The 21558-nt window shown below is 38.2% G+C and overlaps 1 protein-coding gene across 6 annotated transcripts in view; it reads left to right on the top strand.

The window, feature by feature from the left end:
- ATP9B (ATPase phospholipid transporting 9B (putative)) overlaps positions 1 to 21558 on the top strand; it is a 167526-nt gene that overhangs the window by 86191 nt on the left and 59777 nt on the right. For all 6 annotated transcript variants that reach the window (XM_061346370.1, XM_061346367.1, XM_061346366.1 and 3 more), the window contains 2 exons: positions 5238 to 5313; positions 11889 to 11965. In XM_061346370.1, the coding sequence (XP_061202354.1) occupies positions 5238 to 5313; positions 11889 to 11965 (153 nt within the window). The remainder of the gene's footprint in view (positions 1 to 5237; positions 5314 to 11888; positions 11966 to 21558) is intronic.

Below are 21558 nucleotides of genomic sequence, written 5' to 3'. Positions count from 1 at the left end.
CACGCCACAGGCCCCCCTATGGTTTTACCTGCAGAACCACAGAGAAGACATGAGAAAGTGAGATAGAAAACCTACCTCAGCTCTGGAGGAATGGGTGCGTGAATTGAAGAGGAGAACGAAGGTCAGGGATGATCATGCCATGAAAGCTGCAGCTTCAGTCTCTGGTGAGCAGGTTCCCAGACGGAGTGGAAGAGTGGATTTTATTCCAGCTCCTGTGATAAAGAAGACTAATCCCTTTACACAAGACATAAGTGACCAGTGTTGTGACCACTATTAGACCTGCCTCCAGCCAGGTGGAGGTAGGGGACAATCTGATTTACTGAACTGTGTGGATCAGTACTGAACTGTGGCACATCAGTCCCACAGAAGTATAAGGCTCTAGGAGATATCGGTGTACAGTGTACCATGATGCCATCAAGCTGGCAAGGGGTGGAACCCATTTCTGTTTCTGGAGTGACAGGCGGATCCCAAGAGTTGACTGTACTGGAGGCTGAAATCGGCCTGACCAGGAGGAGGTGGGAAAAGCACCCCATTGTGACTGGTCCAGAGACCCCACCATATAATAAACTGTCAGAAAGTGAAAAAGCAGTATGCCTTGTTGTCCTGGGTTTAGCAGTAGCAGTCATTTTTTCTCATTATTAGTAACTCGGGTATAACACAAATCCCACTGCTGCCACCAGTAATAATAATGATAAAGGAAATAAGAAGGGAAGAGATTACAACACCTCACCACCCACCGGCTGATAACTTGTCCAACCCCCCAGTGCCTAGCCCTTCCGGTAACTCTCAGTTACATCCTGGGCATGACGTGCTGTGGTATGGAATACTTCTTTGGTCAGTTTGGGTCAGGTGTCCTGTCTCTGCTTCCTCCCAGCTTTCCCTCCTCCCTGGCAGAGCATGAGGCTCAGAAAGTCCTTGGCCAGACCAAACATTTGAGCAGTAACTAAAAACATTGGTGCTATCAGCACCGTTCCCAGGGTGAAAGTCAAAAACACAATGCTGCACCAGCTACTAAGAAGGAGAAAAAATGACTGCTACTGCTGAACCCAGAACACTTGTTTACTGATGGGTCCTACTGTATTGTGGGAAAGCATCAGAGATGGAAAGTAGCTGTATGGAGTCCTCAACGACAAGTTGCAGAAAGATGAGGGTGAATCGAGTCAGTTTGCCGAGGTGAAAACCATCCAGCTGGCCCTGGACTTTGCTGAACGAGAAAAGTGGCCAGTACTTGATCTCTATACTGACTCATGGGTGGTGGCAAATGCCCTGTGGGGGTGGTTGCAGCAGTGGAAGCAGAGCAACTGGCAGCACAGAGGTAAACCCATCTGGGCTGCTGCACTGTGGCAAGATATTGCTGCCCGGGTGCAGAACCTAATGGTGAAGGTACGCCATGTAGATGTTCATGCTCTGGAACACCAGGACCAACAAGGGGATAAAGCTGCTAAGATTGAAGTGGCTCAGATGGACTTAGATTGGCAACGTAAGGGTGAATTATTTCTGGCCTGGTGGGACCATGACACTTCAGGCCATCAGGGCAGAGATGCAACATACAGATGGGCTCGTGACTGAGGGATGGACTTAACAATGGACACTATTGCCCAGGTTATTCACAACTGTGAAACGTGTTGCAATTAAGGAAGCCAAATGGTTAAAGCCTCTTTGGTATGGAGGACAGTGGCTGAAGTATAAATATGGGGAGGCCTGTCAGATTGATTATATCACATTCCCAACAACCTGCCAAGGCAAGCGCCATGTGCTTACCATGGTGGAAGCAACCACAGGATGGCTGGAAACTTACACTGTGCCCCATGCCACTGCCACACTATCCTGGGCCTTGGGAAACAGATTTTGTGGTGCCACAGCACCCCAGAGAGAATTGAGTCACAATGGGATTCATTTCTGGAACAACCATATAGACGCTTGGGCCAAAGAACATGGCATTGAGTGGGTATATCACATCCCCTACCATGCACCAGCCTCTGGGAAAATCGAATGGTACAATGGGCTGTTAAAAAACACATTGAGAGCAATGAATGGTGGGATTTTCAAACATTGGGATACGAATTTACCAAAAGCCACCTGGTTGGTCAACACCAGAGGATCTGCCAACAGGGCTGGCCCAGCCCAGTCAGAACTTTTGCATTCTGTAGAAGGGGATAAATTTCCAGTGGTGCACATAAAGAATTTGCTGGGGAAGACAGTCTGGGTTATTCCTGCTTCAGGTAAAGGCAAACCCACTCGTGGGATTGCTTTTGCTTAGGGACCCACCTATTCTTAGTGGGTAATGTGGGAAAGATGGGGAAGGCCAATGTGTACCTTAAAGGGATTTGATTTTAGGTGGAAACAGCCAGTGAACTGAAGTAGATGCTGTTGCCTGCTATGTAACACTTTTATAGCCCACCAACTAGATGTTTTCAGGTCACCAGTGACTGGCCCTGACTTCCCTCTGACCATCATCCCAATGAAGAATGTACTTTGACAAAACTGGACGAGTTCTGCGGTGTCATCAGCAGGCAACGATCCAACACTGCACACTCTCTCTCTCCTGCTGTGAAAGGCTGTTACAAGAGATGGAGCCTTGACATCATGAGTTCATCTCAGCAGCTTTATAGGGATCGGTCCATGCACTAAGGAATGATCTCTGTGTGTGTGTGTATATATATATATATGTATATGAGTGATGTTATATTGAAAATGTGGGATGTGAGCATGATGTGAATGGTATGGAATAAAGGGTGGATACCGTCTTGAGTTCAGCAGTAGCAGTCATTTTTCTCCTTCTTAGTAGCTGGTGCAGTGCTGTGGTTTTGACTTTCAACCTGGGAACAGCACTGATAACACCAGTGTTTTTAGTTGTTGCCCAGTAATGTTTACTCCGACCAACGACTTTCTGAGTCTCATGCTCTGCCAAGGAGCAGGGGAAGCTGGGAGGAAGCAGGGACACCTGACCCAAACTAGCCAAAGGGGTATTCCATACCACAGCATGTCATGCCCAGTATATAAACTGGGGGGAGTCACCTTGAAGGGCTGGGTCACTGCTCAGGTCAGGATGGGTATCGGTCAGAGGTTGGTGAGCGGTTGTATTCTCTTCCCTTGTTATTTCCCTTATTATTATTGGTGGTAGCAGTAGTGATTTGTGTTATACCTTAGTTACTGGATTGTTCTTACCTTGACCCATGGGAGTCACATTCTTTCTAGTCTCCTCCTCATCCCTCTGGGGGGGAAGGGGGGGGTGGGGGGGTGGAAAGAAGGAGTGGGGTGGGTGAGCAAGTGGGCTGGGCTGAAACCACGACATGTGTAGATGGTAATCTCTCCATTGACTGCCATGCCCCAAACAGCTGCAGTTAGTATTTTTACGATATTATTAGTATCTTACTCTGGAAAGATTAGTATTGTTAGGTAATTTCTACTTAGACTTACATGTCTATACACTGCTTAACTAGGCTTTCAGAAAGTAGAAATAATCACAGTTTGAATAACCCAGGAAAAATCATAAACCAGGAATCTAAGCATTATGAAGTTAAGAAAAATTACCCATGGGTAATTCATGAATTTATGATGTGGATGAACCATATAAAAGAATTCTTCTCGGGAAATAGGTTATGAAAGTTAGATGATTGATAATTGCTATAAATGATAACCCTTTGAGGTAGGCCGGAGTACTTTTTCTATATTGTTTCGGTGATCAAGGCTTTGTGTGTTACTACTACTACCAGTAGTTTTGAGTATTGCTAGAGCTGCTAATTCTGTTTTACCTTCATAGATACATTTTTAGTTCTCTAGAGCTGAACACTCCTTGGTCTTTCAGTATTAAGTACTTCTGTTGCTATATAGCAATAACTTAGAATTCACTTCTGCTCTTTGTAGTACTCCCCAACTACTGAAGTACTCCCCAGCTACATGATACATTACTCCATCAGAGCGGGCTTGCAGTTGCTGTCATCTCAAACCTAATGTATTTTAACTGTTCAGTGTATGGCAAATAATTCTTGCAATATTTATTCCTTCGGTAAGAATAAAAAATATTTCTCTTTTTTCCTAATGAAAGACTAATCTTGTAGTACATTGAGGAGTCTTGACAGAATTTTTACTTCTGGTCTGAGTCTTCATTAAAAACTTGTGGTTTTCTTCTTCCAGCTAATTTTATATTCTCTCTCTTTTCCCCTCTATTTTTGACAGAATGGTTATCTGTGCTTTTTGAACAATGGTTTTGCGTCAGTTCAGAGAAAAGAGCTATAGTGTCCTTGCTGTATAGGGATCTTTTGAAATGCATTCAGAAGCGTGTCTGTTTAGTTTGAGATCTTTCTCCTTTAGGACTAGAGGTTTCTAAGCAGCACATCTTCTGCTTGGTAATTGTTCCAAAACAGAGATTAATAATGGACATAAGTTTTGATTATTGATGTTATGTAGAATTGATTGTGTATTTTGGTAAATCAGTGGTCTTCCTTTTCCTGCAAAATGTTTAGCACAATCTGTAATTCTGTCAAATACACTTGATTATCCTACCTCTTAAAGTTTTCATTGTAAATGGCACATTTCACAGCTGCTAGTGACTAACAAGTCTGTACACTCTCCAAATTGATTATGAGAGGTTTAGTCTGTTTGCAGTCTATGGACCATTATTGCTTGGGAGGAAAGAGGAGACTAAAAAAGAGTGGGAAGTTTAAAATAGTCATGGAAGCAATTTCTCATTGGAAGTGTTTGTCCCACTGGATATGTATTTTCTAAGTATGTGGTGAGACAACACAAGTGTACATTTATTTATTTATTTTTTTTAGAAGTGTAAATAGTCTTCTCTAAAGTTGATATAATGTCAGCTAGGTTACGAAATGATGATGACCATAACTTATTGTATGGATTATAGATGATTCAAACTGTCATAAAGAACTGGGTATTAATTTTTGGTGGTTAGCGTTCGTAACTCACATTAACTGTTTGGTATAGCAAGCTGTTCTTCAGTTTGTTCTTCTTATCTGAGGATAAGAATATATTCCTTTTAAAACACAATTGATTTCTGTGAATATAATTTAATATCAACTTCAATCGATATTTCACTTCTTGGAAAGTTATTTTTTTGTGTGCATACAAACAAAATATGTGAAATGAATACTACTACACAGTGATTGATACAGGGATGCAGACATCCTGTGCAAGTTATTCAGTTGGTTTGGCACTGTTCTTAACTATGACTATTTTGTGATGCTGATTTACTTATTATTTGTTCATAATTTTAACAGGAAGACAGTGATCCAGCAGTTCATGAAAGCCTAAGCATAGAAAATACGTTATGGGCAAGCACTGTTGTTGCCTCAGGTAAGAGTTACACTAGCAAAGCTGATCATGTATCTAAAAATCTTTATTTTCACAGTGTGAAATATTAATGGCTTTTGAAAATCTTTTTTTTCTCCCAGCCGATTCATCTCTCTCTTCTCTGTTGTCTGCCTTCCCATCGGTTTCATCGTGCTATCCACAATATTTTAATACCTTTTTAATCCTCCTTAACAGTTTTGTTTGGAGGAAGAGGAAAAAAAAGTAAAACAAGGGTCTCCACCCAACTTGTGAAGTTAGTCCCTGCTGTAAAGTCTTCTTACATCAGTGAAGGGCCTGCTTGAGGGTTCAGTGGGGAAGAGTTCAATGTTGAGGAGATGGCAGAAGATTCTGTGGCTGAACGCTCCTTTCCAGAGTGTAAAAACATAGTCATGTTCTTTGATGCTCAGTGTTGTTTGGTTTGATTGCACTGAGAAATTAGTCTTTCTGTCAAATGAGTGATACCTAAAATTGTTCTTAGATCTTTAACTTAACTAGCCACGATTTGTAACTGTATAAAAAGATGCTGCTCATGAATTATAAATTTTGGTGCAGTGTAAATTTGAGTTCATTTTTCCCCAAAGTTGCATATAAGAGGGAAAGCTACACTCAAAGAGTATATATTTGCAAAATCAGAAATTCTGTAGCAGTAATTCTGAATTTTAATTAAAACCAGTTCATGTTTTCATTTCCAAGATAGGTAATTTGCTTTTTGTTTAGTTTAGCTAACTTGTGAAGCTTCTTGATGCTCCATCTAAAGTTGTCAACCAAATGAATGGAAACAGTGCTCCTTAAAATTTATGCTTTAGCATATGTTTTGATTTATTTTTTTGCTTTTGTTTTACTTCTGAAGGGTCTTGTGAAGGTTTGTTTATGAAGGACTTAGGTTCATTGCTAATGATGATAGTAGGGAACCTTAGAAGAAAATAGTTCTCTTGTTGGAGCATGGTTTTGAATAGTGAAATAGGTCTGTAAGGGATACTTCCTGGATGACACAAAGTGAAATTACAGAGTGGCTCTTGAAGACTGCATGCAGACGCTTCTGAAGGGAAAAATAACATATGATAATTAAAAATGGTGTTATGATGTGCATACAGAAGTTGGTTAAGGTTGCAGAGAGAAACAGTTTCATTCAGTTACTGATTTTGTGACATTAATCGTATCTTCTAATTAAAATGTTGGCATATCATTAATTACATTTCTGTCATCTCACGTATTAGTTACAGTTTAATACTGTCATAATATGCTCCTCTCATGTAGGTAGTGCAGTTATTAAGCTTGTAAGATTTCTGTTTGGATATTTGCTTGTTCTATATGGCATCTTGAATCCAGATCCTCAGAATTAATCATTGCCTCAGAATTAATCATTGCATTAATTTTAGCATTTGACAGGACTAGGACTTTAACAGAGAGTAGGAAATTACGGCCTTCAGTCTGTTGCTTATAAGGAATTTATAAGGTCTTATAGGTGCACTGTGCATATAGTCATGAAGAAGACCATAAGGCAAAATAATTATCAGTTTAAGATGTTCTAGGTTTGGTTGATAACTGATGTGTCATTCAGTTGTTTACATCTTGCTTCCAAGTTGAGTGTACATAGCTAAGTTAGGATAACTGATGCTACCTAATTAAATTTAACTTTTTTTAGGGTTGGGTTTTTTGTTTTTGTTTTTTTTTTCCTTAGACTTCAGAATTGAATTTCTGAGGTTTGTGACAACTAAAAACCTTATTAATAAAAACAGTTGTCACTGACTGTGTGATAAACATCTATAACTGCCTTACTTAAAGCTTGCTGTGACAGGGTATCAGAGATGGACTCTGATGGACAACTTTGCAGGTACTTCTGCATCCCCTCCAGTATCATGGCCTGTCGTAGTCCTTGAATATAATCTGAAAAGTTTAGTAGAAGATTATGCTTGCATACAACCTCTGCAGACAAGTGCCACTCAGATTCCATGAAAATGGAAGAGTAAACAACCAGTAGCATATCAAAGTCATGCAATTTTTCTACTCCATAGGTATCTAGCTCACCTCAGGCACAGAGGTGACTCCTTACTGTTTTGGCTCACAGTTCTTTTACATGCAGGAATCTTTCACCCAGAAGTATACGATGCTCATGCACAAGCCTACTGTTCTATTACTTTGCCACTTTGATTCAAGAAAGTGGGTTTGTAGCCTGTGCCCATATGGTAGGAGGTAGAATTCTACCCTGCAATGTTGCCTGTGCAGCTCTTCATTCACGAGAAAACTCTTCAGTATGGCAGTCATTACAGCATCCTAGATTGGAAGACTGCTTCTTTTGGTGCTCCTTTTGGTGTCCAGGCTTTAAGCAGCCTGGACACCATGTTACTAAGTGGAGCAAATATGTGCCCTGTTACTGTTGGGACTATGTTATGTACTTGCCGATCCCTGGGGGTTGTTATAAAGCATTCTCTGTCAACCTGCACTAGTATCTTGACCTGTTACTGACTGCTGCTCTCAGTCTTGGGGTGGAGCAAAGAACTACATCACTGATGCCTGGGATTGTAGCTGAGTTTCAGATACAAAGCCTCATTTTAATTTGTAAAAACGCATTGCGTAGGACATACAGGGCAGTTGTTTGAGGGGGGAGTTCTCCTTCCCATTTTCCTCCTTCCAGTGATTATATATATGCTGAATTTCCTGATCTTCCCTTTGTCATGTTGCATAAAACACACTTGCATCAGCTAGGTGAGCCCACTATCTCCAAGGTATAAGACAAATATATATAGCAACATGCTGTTGCTATTTGTCAAGGTGATACAGAGTGCCAAGGTCAGGCTAAGAAGAGTGTTTGGGGAATTATGTGGGGAACACCTCAGAAAACTTGAGCTTTGGTTGCTGATGTCTTGACAGTTCTAGTGGAGAGAGACCACAAATCAATCATCTTTGCAGATCAGTAACAGTAAATGTAAATGTATAGAGGTTTCAAGGAATCTTACCAACTGCATGTTGAGTGCAAATTACAAAAGCTCAGGAAAATATCAGGATACTACAGTAATGGATTCGATAGGAAAAAAAGAAAGGAAAAAGTCTATTGCTAGAGAGTACAAGCGGCAAGAAAAACATTTGCTATAATTTTAAGAGGATTTTTTTGCTTGTTTGTTTGTTTTATTTTAAGCACCACAAAATTGGCTTAACAAAGTCATGTAGTGTCAAACAACGTAAGCTCTTCCACAGCTTTTTTTATATCAACAGTTTATATCAGGATAGTGAGATTTCTCAAACTTGCACGTTTGGAAGGTGCTTACTTTCCTTTGTTTCAGTATGTCTCCTTACCCTTAGAATAACAGTAAGCTAAATGGCAAAAAAAACAAACCCACAACACTTTGTCACACCTAATATATACCTAGATGTTCTAGTCTCAGAATTGATAGCTTAGATACCTAAATGGACATTCTGACTGCTACCAAATCCGAGGTGCTTTCTGCCTCTTGCTGTGAAGCCCTGATATAGATCTGGTGGCTGTGTATGATGTTTATCTGAACCCCAAAAACTACAAAGACCAATTTGCCAGGATCATGGTGGAAGCCTCTGGAAGGGGTGGAAATCAAAAGCCCCTCTCTCAAATCCAAAGCATGCAGCCATCCTTTTGTTGCTCTTTCAGAAGTGAGATAGGAAAAAATATTCTGACTTTTCCACTTACAGGCAACAGCCCAGTGAGTTTCAGAAAGGTATGGAGTCTATATGCCATTCTTAATATCTATATTAATGCTGTGGAATTAATACTGCCTGAAAGAAAAGGAAGGCTTGGTTAGTGAAAACTTTAAAACTGTTATCACTGAAGAGACAACTTTAAATATTGCCAAATAATTTAAACCACTAAGTATTCTGGTTGTCCTTAATTAAATTACTCTCAGATCATTTGTGTCCGTTACATTACTGACTGTGGTGCTTGCTTGTTGAAAGCTTTCGGTAGATTCCTTTTGGAAAGAGAGGGGAAACTCAGCTATTAAAATTTAAAAAGCCTCAAAAGGTCCACTGAAGTATGAACTTTTAACTTTTTGCTCTCCATTTACTGTAATGATCAGTGTGGTTCAAACTCCAAACAAGATAATGCAGTTTTCTGAGAGACCTGCTGAGATACCTGTTAAGGGGTGATTTGTATTAATGGAATTTTTTGATCAGGTGTCACTCTTTCAAAGTCACTTTAGATAAAATAAGAACAATTTGTATAACTGCACAGCTGTAAAAAACACTATTTTGTGCCGTGTCCTACACACAAATTTAATTAATTTTGAGTACTCTCTTGTTTTTATATGGCTCATATAGTGCCGGGGATCACACACCAGAATCAGAGCATGTGTGGCTATTTGTGCATGCCCATTCTGCACAAGCCCTCTTTTGCATTTTGTCCAGGCCCAGAAGTTTATTCTAGCAGTATCTCCTGTAACTTCTCTGTCCGTTGGCACTCTGCCCTTCCCAATCAGAGGTTGCTTAATAAGAGTCAGTTTGCACTTGAATCATTGCTTGTAATAAGCCCAGGCTTGTAGTCCAGCTGTGCTTCCAGGAACTCCGAACTGAATTCAGTTCTTTCTACTGTGGGCCAGGGCACCGTTTAGTCCAAGTATGCATCTTCACAGCTGGTAATAAACTTAGATTTGCTGAGGATAGTGAAGAAGAATAGTGGGTAAGAAAACCCGTCCAGAACACCAGAATTGTCCCAGCACTGTGGGACACCACTAAAATTAGTCTTCGAGTTCCCTCCACTGATGTAATTCAAGTCTAAGGAACCCTAGGCAATAGTGATGCTGTGCTAGTAGCCAACATTCTCAGACCTTTAAAAGCAAAGATCAACAGCGTAGTGAAAGCAGCAGCTAAGTCAGGTTTAGCCAAAATTGTGATCAAAATTCAGTCATCAGAATAGATTTTATCCAGCGTTCACCCTTGAAACCAACTTTTCAAGAAGCAAAATGGAGACAAGTAAGGATGGCTTTTCTCTTGAGCTGCTGCAGCAGCCCAGCCATATGAAATTTAGTGTAAAGCTGCCAGGTGGAACAGAAAAGTCCTCCCCAATTTTCACTGAGCTAAGGACCTACCAAGGCAGAGATTGTCAGGGTGTGCAGAAGGGGATTCTCTACAGGATGTCATCCAGTGTACTCTGTTGGACAGAGGTCAGATCAGAGGATCACTTCAAAATAAAGTGTCCCAAAGGAATAGGGGCGTTGGTTAGAGACCAGTAGAAAGAGTTCAGAATTATGGATCAATGATTATTACAAAAGTCAAGAGGAATTTTGGGATGTATTGGGGGCATATTACCTCCATTTTAATGTGCAGATTTGCAGCTTTGGGGAAAATGTTATGTCAAGGGAAGTCTTACAAAAAGGCTGTAGTACAGAGGGGGAAATGATAGGAGAAACTAATTTTTTATCATCCAGAAGATGTAATGTATAGTCCCTGATGTTTTGTGTGTGGACTCAAAGTTTTCACTTTCATTCTCATTTTTCAGTAAATGAAACTTCCTTTCTTTTAATGCTGACATCTTTAACTGTCATCTTTCTTTCTTTGTGTGTTCCTTCAATTTTTTATGACCTGTTACACTACAAGAGTAGCGATAGCAGTTCTTGGCACGTGGTCCTGATTTCCAAAGATGAATTAAGTTAATTAATGCCAGATGTACATGTAATATTTCTGCAGTTTTTAAAGTTTTCTGAGCAGGGTGTTTCTGACATGTTAATTATTTCTTTACAGCATAAAGCCAACAAAAAATATTATTGGTAGTACTGCCATAAAGCATTTCAGGTCACTTGAAAAAGTAGTAGAAATAAGGGAGTTGTGTTGTGCTATGAAGTGTGATAGTGGCATATTAATAAAACCCTAAGTTTTTGTTTAATATAAAACTTTATTTAGTGATGCTGAAGCCAAATTTTACTATGCCATGCAGTAAAAATTGACTGAAAGATAATTGGAACTGGGGAATCATTATAGGAAGTTAATAAACAGGAGAATATTTTTGTATGGGATTCTATCAAAGTAATTAATGGAGTGAAGTAGATTTTTGCATCATAATAGATGACAGAATATCAGGCCATTTGTGTGTGATGTGTTCATTGTACTCATTTTTGTATTCCTTGTGAAATGCAGTTATGCTGTGCATTAACTTCTGAAAACAGTTGGAGAATATTTTAAGTTAAAATACAAATTTTTAAGCAGTTACAATGAAAATATTGTCCCTATTGAAAAGGGAAGCATGTTGTCATTTCTATGAGTGTTAATTAAAGAAGTTACAACAACCCTTCATAGTCACTTCTGAAAAATGCCATTCATGCTAGGATGGACATTGCATAAGTGTTTGGGCTTTTTCATGAGTTGATTTGTTTGAGGGATAGTAAATTACCACAAGCATTAATTCAGTCAGATTTTCTCTTAACTACTTAATGTCCCTGAAGACATTCAAGGCAGGCTAGATGTAGTCGTGAGCAACCTGATCTAGTTGAAGAGGTCCCTCCTCATTGCAGGGGGGTTGGACTAGAGGAGCTTTAAGGTCCCTTCCCACACAAACTGTTCTGTTACTCTGTGATACTTGACACCTCTGCCTTACTTCTTGTTTGTTTGTTTTTCAGGAACTGTAATTGGTGTTGTCATTTACACAGGCAAGGAAACTAGAAGTGTATTGAACACATCCAATCCAAAAAATAAGGTAATTTAGCCTTTCTGTGTGATTTCCTACTTTTGTTTTTAAACTTAAAAAACAGATTTACCTAAACCCAAAAATCTGCAAGTTTGGAATGAGAAATCCATGCTTGGAAGTGTTTGAGGCAAGGCTGAAGGGGGCTTCGAGCAACCTGGTCTAGTGGAAGCTGCCCTGCCTGTGGCAGGGGGTTGGAACTAGATCATCCTTAAGGTCCCTTTCAACCCAAACTGTTCTGTGATTCTAAGTCAGTTTTGCTTCAGTCTCATTTCAGAAGTAAAATTATTCTTCCTTTAGATAGGAGCATTACAAGTACCAATGGAAACATTGGTCTTTGAAGTATAAATGCACATCTTCAGACTTTTATACTTCTGTCTCACAGCTAGACATTAATTTTCACTTCACTTAGATTATTTTACTGTAAAGTATTTGGCTAAAGCTACCTAGTAGTTTTAAGGAATGTTTATAACAGACTACTGAAACGTACTTGGGCTCCCTGAGTAAGTAGAGCAAGGTAACTGAGGTTCCCGTCAGTACCCAGAATACTCTTCCAGGGGTTTTTGTAAGCACTGAAAACGCTGTCAGGAGATTTTTCTGTGGAAAAAACATCAGAAGTTTGAGTGCTTCCCTCTGCATGAGGTTCTTTCAGTTCAAAACAAAGCAAATAGCTCTTCATTTCATTGGTAATGTTTCTAATGTGAGCTGGGGAGGGCCCTCAATTATGAAAAAATGAAACTTCAGTTGTAGGCTCTATCTTACAACCTAAACCTGTGTTTAGTACCAAGATGATTAATTATATTAATAAAGGAAAAAATTCTTGCAAGAGGTTTAGAAAAAATCAATTGTGACAGGTTGCCATTTTCACACCATTCATAGCAAGTTGCTCTGAGTAGGAACATCAAGAATGAAATGATAATACAAATTGCTTGAAGCAGTTATAGCAGTCCCCTGAGTGTATTGATTTGTGTTTCTAATAAAGAGATGCTTTTAAATGTTGCATTGACAGAGACAGGTGAGACGTACCATTACGTGGATTAAAGTGGCCTTTTATTATTTTAGTCTTTGCAACATACATTTTAAAATAGAATAAAATGGAAACAATGTTTATAGTGCGTAATTATTTTGTCTTCCATCTGATAGAAAGAAAAGCTCTTTAATAATTTCTCTAAGAATTCTGAACTACTTCTTCCTAATTATTCTCTCAAGTGTTTAAAATGAAAATATTTAATATAGTAAATTGATTGGGAGGATGCATAAATGTAACACTCTTTACCCAGATTCAACTGATTTTGGGTGTACATCAGACTTTCAGTAAGAGTTTGTTATTTTTTTTTTTTTTGCACAAACATTTCACACAAGAAACTATGATAAGGATTTGTGTTTTAATTTTCCCTGATGTTTTCACAATTGCTAGTAATAGTAAACAGTTGCTCCAGATTTTCATTAGCAAAAGATTAATTAGCAAATAAACCTACAAAAATAAGATCCAGTAACATGTTGATAAGCTACAGCATGGCTTTTACTATTATGCCAAAACATGTATCACCTTTGCATAATATAATGTTACAGCTTCTAACAATTAGACGTGTTCTTTCATCTACAATGGGAACTAAATAAACTTACTATTTTTGTTAAGCACTAAGAAGCAAAATACTACATGCACATGCATACACATACACAAACTAACAGCCAAATCCAGATAATATTCTTTGGTGTATATTGCATTATCTGTATATGAACACTATCTAAAATAATTAGATTAGTAACAGTTCTTTAGGGTATGTTGGGTATGTTTAGACTGGATATGAGAAAGCGTTTCTTTAACAAGAGAGTGTCAGACAACTGGAACAGGCTTCCTAGAGATGTGGCTGATGCCCCAAGCTTGTCAGTGTTGAAGAGGCATTTGGACAATGTCCTTAATAACAGGTGTTAACTTTTGGTCAGCCCTGAGCTGGTCAGGCAGTTGGACTAGATAATCTTTGTAGGTCCCTTCCAACTGAAATAGGCTAGTCTAATTAGAAGTCATACTTTTAAATATTTTATCTGCCACTTATAGAAACAGGTCATGCTTGTGTAAGTGAACTGTACTCGTTAGTTTCCAAAGGCCTTTCAAGGAGTCATGTTCAGTATTCTAAATACATATATTCATTTTTTTCTTTGAACCATTAAAAGCAAAAATAAATAAATCTGCACTAAACTGTTGCTAAAACAAAATTAAATTTAGCAGTTGTGGTACTGCTGCAAACCCAAGAGCAAGAAAGTCTGCTTGCTCTTCTGCTTTAGAGAATTGCTCCAAGTACTGTTTGGATTTAAGTGGTAGACTGTCTCTCTCTGCTACTCTTTGAAAATAATAAAAATAATATTCTAGACATTTTCGTGCAGAATGTGTTGATATGTTCTTGTTAGGACTATAGTTCAGTAATGCGCGTGTCTTCTGGCTTTAGGAGAAAGCAAATACTGAGATTTCTAATTCTCAGTTTACATTGCCGAACTTCAATGTCCAGAAATAAGAAATAAATACAGGGGTTTGACTCTTTTACCATTCCTCTCTTCGTTGAAATACAGGTAGATGCTTCAGTTATATTTCTTGCTGGAACATAAAATTGCTGCTGTACTTGGTACTACAAAGTCAGTTTTTCTAGTGGCAAACTTTTAGTTTTTCTGCTTAAGGGTAGATGCTTTTTGACTAAACCGATATAAAAATTTAGAGTTGCAGACCTCCTCTACAAACATTGAGCAGAAGACTAAAACTGAAATAGGTTTAAGCAAACTTACATATGAAAAAGTGGTGTTCAAGACTGGGCTGGACAGAGCTTTGGGTGACTTGGTTTAGTGCAAGGTGTCCCTGCCCCTGTGGCAGGGGGGTGGAACTAGATGATCTTAAGGTTTCCAACCCTAATTATTCTATGATTCTATGTACCTGTTCAAGCATGTGATTTTTCTGTGTGTTAAACTTAGAAGGAGTTATTATGTTTGCTGAAGTATTTAGTCATTCAGACAACAATTTTCTTAACTTAAAGTCAACACTTAGTTGTTCTATTATAATTATAAAAATGGTTTCATTGCCTAAGGATGCAGAGACACGGTCTGAAAAACACAAAGATAGAGAGAAGGGAATTTTCTTAATGGATCATTTCAATATGTTTTTAATTCCAAACAATATAAAGAAAAATTATTTCTGACAAGGTTTAATTTCAGTCTAAAATGATGTATGTTCTGTGCTTCAGATAAATGTAGAAATGGTAACATCAACGTTACTATAGTGTGATGACTCTGCATTTCACCTCATTGGCAGTCACATCAGCTTACTCAGGAATGCAGTTCCATCCTTTAAAGAAAAAAAAAATCAGATTGAATTGTGTTCCTCACAATGCTGTAATCAGTAATCAATCCTATTTGGATAGATATTCTTAAACCTTGGCTTTCTGGATGAAGTTGGACTTGTCAATGCTAAAGGTCATTTATAGGTGTTAATTAACCAAGAGGGAAATTAACGAACTAAGCTTATTTATTTATTTTGTCTGGCATTTTTGCAGTGTTCTCATTCTTGCCTATTTAAAGTGCAGAATGCTTTTTTGTTGCCTAAATTTAGAGTTGCTTTTGTGGTTTGGTCTTCGTAGAAAGCAAGATTGTTAGCACAGCCCTTTGGTAAATGATTTGTTTCCATTGGTGACAACAGAGCGTGGGGTGTGGTTGAACACAATATACTTGGAGTGAGACAAATAAATTCGAGGAAATGTATTTTGTGTACTATGATTGAAACATCAAAATTACTTGGACTATGCAATATATATACGTATAATTAAAATATATGCAGTAATGCATCAAAATGAGTAGAAATAATCTTAAATATAACTCCTGACAAAACAGTAGCCTCTGTAAAGGAAGTCCAACATGTAATCTGCCTAGCGTGCTTCAGATTAGTACAAAAATAGTTACATTGCTAATCCTTACAAGCAGCATTCAAAACACTCTCCTTCTTCCTCTACATCTGCTGTTATGTTTTAACATCAGAATTAAACTTCATAGTAACCATTCAGTGCAAATCAAAATAGTAATGTGTTTTCCCTAATTCTTATCTAGCCTGAAAGCTAAATACTACATGTCTCATGGTTGGTGCTTTGCTGATTTTTTTTTTTTATGTTGCTTGTTTTAAGCAAATAAAAATCTAAGAACTGGTATTGGTTTTCTTCTTCTCTGTGTGTGTTGCTCTTGGTTATTTGAAAATGTCCTCACTGGTAAGCCATGAAGTAATAAATATTTCTATTCTGGTAAAGTGATGCAAAAATTCAATTCCCTCTGTCTGCCCACAAAACTTACTTTCCTAGTGTTTTGTGACCAAATTTACATTTCTACATTCAAAAGTCTTTTCTATGCTTGTCCTTTTCTCTCCCTATTTTATGGGAATAATTTTTGAAAAATACTTCCTAAAACAGGGACACCTACCATCCACTTCTTTATTTGCAGTGAAAGAGACTGGCTGGAGCAGATTTATGTGTTCCCAGAAGCTGATACCACTTTTCACTACTCAAAATACATGCTTCGCCTGCCTTGACACACTCTTTGAACAACCTTAAATTTGATAGTGCAGCATACTGTAGTTTCCTTAGAAAGCCATTCTTACCTCAAAGGCTGACATTCATGAGTCTGACTTAAATTTCTGTTTACGAGTACCTATGTTAACACTAGTAGTTCTTCTATATTATGCCACAGGTCTTCTCTGTAAGAGAGGTAGAATAACGTCATCAATCCTGTTTGTTGGTATAGACGGAGGGAAGAAAACACACCATGAAATCCCCTCTCAAAGAACGCAAACAACTTGCTGTTACCTAAAGAGCTTCAGGAGGACCTTAAAAATGTGTTGACTTTATCCTGCTGTACTATTATCCATGGGCCCAGTAACTTCAGTTGCACATTTTTCTTATTCGATGTTCACAGTCTGTATGAGAAATTGAGTCCCTTTCTGTGTCTGTGGGCATGTAAGGCCTATCATAAAAGCAGAATTATAAAAGTTGCTGTGGGGCTCTTAATGACAAATTGCAAGTACTTCTTAGAAGAAAAGGGTTTATATAGCACTTTTCTGTGCATAATCTTCCTAAAAACACTTCTTTGTTATGCAATAAAATTGAGAAAGCTGTCACCTACAGGTAATAAGTAGCCCCCAAATTTAGTTTGTCTCCTCTGCCCAGAGCTTCTGTCCAAGAAAGTGCTTAGCCACCAGCTTCCCTTGAAGAGAATCCCTATTTTGGTGCGCAAGAGAGTTGTTGGGATAAGGCCATGAAGAAAAGGCCATGAAGAAATACATGGAATGTAGTACTGGTGCTTTTCTCTCCATATGCTGTTATCTCTAAGCAAAGGAAGGAAATTAGCAAAAGATGGAAAATAAAATACCCCTCCCAAAGTCTACAGTGTCTCAGGGAGGCTGAACAGTGTTAATTAAGGAGAGGACGAAAGTTGTCTTCCCTGAAAAGTTTGGGAAGAAAGATCCGAACAGCACAGGAACCAAGCTTGTTCTTCCAGATCTGGGTTTAGAATATAGGATGCTTGGAAACAGTCAGCAGTGTTCTGGCAAACCAAAGGCAAAATTTCTGTGTCCTTCACTCTGAAACAGAAAGAATATCTAGCTACTGTCATTACCAGTAACTCCATTAACTGAAACAGCACAAGTGTGGATTTCAGTCCCCAGATGACTGTATGTAAAGGGTATATTTCCATGTATAGGAATGAGGCTTTCAGTTTTATATAGAGAACTGGAAGATTACTAGCGTTATACCACTATACTAAAACAATGAGACTGAAATTCTTGATGGACTTCTTTGAGTGTGTGTGTGGACAGCATTCACTTAAAGCAAACTAGTATGTTGTGCCAATTTATTTGGGGGTTTTGTACACTCCTTTGTTTCTTTTGAAGCAGTCTCTATGACTTTTGCAATTGCTTCTTTTCGGAGTCTTGATATGACATTTTTATCCACATTACCAGTGCTTCTCAGACAGCAGTGTGTGTGTGTGTATATCCATATATATATTTATACTCTTCTTTACATTCTTCTCTCCCAAAGTAATAAAATGATAAGACTATGAATGGGGAAACTGGGGCAGAAGAGATCAAAGATGATGGGAAGAAACAGGAACAAACACAAACAACAAAAAAACAGGAATTGAAAGTGATCAGTTCAAGGCATTGGGCTTCATTTCTCATACATACTGTTATATCTCAGATACTACTGCTATTTGGTTTGCATGCACATGATGTCTGTAGCCTTAGAGCAAACTTGATCCTAATGTATTTTCTTTGGCATCTGGAAAATAATATTAGATCATCACTTGCTTATCAACTTTGCTGTTATATCCCTGGGCTACAGAATTAAGTTGTTCCGTGACATGGCCTGCTATCAATTCACAAGTTAAAGTTCCAGAAAACCTGTGCCCTAACATCTAATTTCTTCTGAAAGCAACAATTAAACATATTATGCAATTGGTATACTAAGTAATGTGATGGGTCTTTCGTCGTTACTGTAATTTAGCATGGTGCACTGCATTGCTAGGCAACATCTGAGTCACCCAGCTTAACTGCTGCTCAAATATTGAACTGAAGGGCTTGTCTATGCTATGATATGTTATTGTGCTACATAGAACATGGATGTTGAATCAACACACATACATGTGACCAGGTGAATTCTACTTCACCCGGTACCACTTTGTTTACACTCCCACTGCAATGCAAGGTATGTGCAAAGATAACTGTTTAGTTCTAAACAAAATAATGGTTCTATAACAATATATAAAACAAGCCAGGAGAATGGCTCTTTGATAGTGAGAAAGTATTTTCTCTGTATTCTGAGTAAATTTCTCGGTTTCCTGTATGTTTTAGAGTTAATATCAAACTATTCCATTGATTTTTGCTAACTGTAAAAATTCCAGCAATGTTAAGTACATTCCCTATTTATAAGGGTATAGGAAGATAAAAAATGATATGTTCCAGATGTGAATGACCAGCCATAAGCCATGTCTAACCTACAGTCTTAAATTTTTGTTTTCACTCATTGATGTTTTGCGATACATCAGTTTCCGATTCAGAGACTCCCATTAAAAGTGGCTTGGTTTTGTTGTATTTTAGTGTGTTTTAAAGAGGAGTATGTTACCATTTAACTTAGCAGATAAAGGTCATGTCAAACCAGTGTTTGAGGAAGGTCAGTGGTGGAGTTAAATAATTTCTGCAAAAGTCCCTAAAATCTCACAACAGACTGAACAACTCTTAAAATAGATCGTTATGGAATAGCAACAGCTTGTTGCTTGTTCACTAGCAACACAGTGCACTTCACCTGTAGTAACCTGTAGGCTAAAGCAAATGCTTTGGGGTAAAAAAATAGAAACCATTTGAAATTTGTTGTTCTACAGAAGACAATGTGAAAAGCAGATTGCTTGTGTAGCTGGTTTGAGTGTCCCTGTGAGCTGTTAAACAAGGCAGTCCCTGGTGGCTGTTTTCTCTCAGCTGCTGCCTCCAGTGCTACTAATCAGTTGCAGGAGTTTGCTTTTTTGCTTGCATTGCTCCTTACGGCTTTGTTGCCATGCAGAGTTAATCATGCCATTGGCAAAATGCAGCTGCTGGGAGGTGGAGAGGGTAGGAGCAAAGGGCACTGCCTCTCGGATACTTGTAACCTCATCCGATTGCTTAGAGCTGCATCACCTTCATAATGCTCTGCCAGCAGTGCTGTGGTGGCAGTGTGCAAGCTGAAGTGGTGGTAACCAAAATACTGATGTTGGGGAAATAGACCATTATGTTTTTTCCTATGTTAAGGTTATGTTCTGTGTGTCAGGTGTTCGTAATAAGAGCAATGTACCATAGTTGACACTGATTTTGGTGTTTTGGTGCTGGTTTGGTGGGGTTTTTTTTTTGCTGGTTTTTGTTTGTTGGTTTGGTTTTGTTGTTTTGTTTTTTTTTGTGTGGATTTATTTGTTTTTCTTATGCATATCTTATTAGAAATCTGAAACTTTTAACTTAATTGTTCCGTATGCTTTCCTCAGTAAAGATGAATGCACTCACTCCAGGAACTTAAGAGTTCTAAAAGCTTGATAGTACAACTGTGTAGATCTTTAAGAGCTCTTGTGATTATTAGAAAAGCCTGTATTTTTTTCTTTTGCATCACCTTAATAATTAGTAACAATAATTACTAGAATTCTTTTCATGTGTCTCAGAATTTGCTCATTTTTTTCCCAGTATGGAAAGGAATTACGTAGGAAGAACAGAGAGATTAGCTTTTGTGGTGGTTGTGTTCAAAGCAACTTAATTTTTTTTTCCTGTTATTATGAAAGAGGAGTGTCTTACATGTCAGAAACTAGGATCTTTCAGAGACCTGCAGAAGATTCCTGAAATAGACGCTCATCTGATGGTGACATCTTGTATCGGGGTGCTCTACAGGCATTATTGTTTAGCTGGCTAGCCTTCTCTTTTATGTACAGCAAGACAGAGCTTCGGTGTGTTTTTATTTATGAGATTTACTAATTTATGCAGCTGAAGTCTGATGTATTTCTCTAAGTACAGGAGGCTCAGGAACCATCATGATTCACATGACATGAAATCTTAATGTACAGTGATGAATAGAGGGAAAATTCTGTGCATATCAGGGCATAGTATTTGTTCTAACTAAGGCAATTTGCTTATTCCTGTTTGCACCCTTAAAGTAACAAGTTTGTCATATTCTTAACAAATATGATCTCTGCCTTTTTTTACCTTAAGTTCAGAGTGCAAGCCTGTGAATAGATTTAGCATTAAAATCATCATTCCGGCTTGTAGTGGATGAAAATAATGTGGTTTAGATTGTGGATTAGTTTGCAAAGAGTGGATTGCTCTTCATATTCTTAAAGCTAATTCCCTTCGCATCATATCTCTTGGAATGTATCCCCAAACACTGTTTATACAAAGCAGTGTTCAGTTTCATTTATTTTATGATTTAGAGACTTTGTGGAATCTTTTCTTAATCTCATAGTCTCCCAGGAATCTACTTAAATATTTTGTTTTATAAAAGCAAAGATAGATGATTTGTGACTGAGCTGAAAATCAGTTTTACTGGTGCCTTCAGGGTTTGAGGGATAGGCTTCTTCTATCACATAAACTAAATAAAAAAACCCACAACAAAACAAAAACAAAACCCAAAAAACCCACCCAAAAAAACCACCAAAAATAAAAAGAACTATGCTGTAAGTTTGAAAGTGGTTGGGCAGTTGTTTATTTCCCTTCTTTGAAGGAACTGTTGGAATTTTTTTTCCATTTATTGTGTTCTAATTGCCTTCAACTTATATGGCCTCTGTTTCTTAATGTGACCCTGCCAACAGCAGTCTCTGCTTTGTATTGCTTTTTTCTGACTACCTTCCCCCTTGGCTTGTTCTGTTTCTTCACCCTATTGCACTCTTCTCTGTAATGTTTTTAGTAGTTCCACCTACCACTTTCTTTCATCTCCACACAAACTTTGCACATCCTTGTTTTTCTCTGACCATGCAGCCCCATCGTGAAGAAGAAAGTTTAATCCTTTGATAAGGTGAATTATCCAAAAAATATTGTTAATTTGTCCCAGTTCGTATACCGTAAAGAATATTGTCTTGGT

Source organism: Neopsephotus bourkii, unplaced genomic scaffold (assembly GCF_033783945.1).
Source record: "Neopsephotus bourkii isolate Nb327-2 ecotype Australia unplaced genomic scaffold, CSIRO-AGI_Nbou_v1 NB_272, whole genome shotgun sequence".
NCBI classification, from domain to species: Eukaryota; Metazoa; Chordata; class Aves; order Psittaciformes; family Psittacidae; genus Neopsephotus; species Neopsephotus bourkii.
This window is presented reverse-complemented; position numbering and strand designations above follow the sequence as displayed.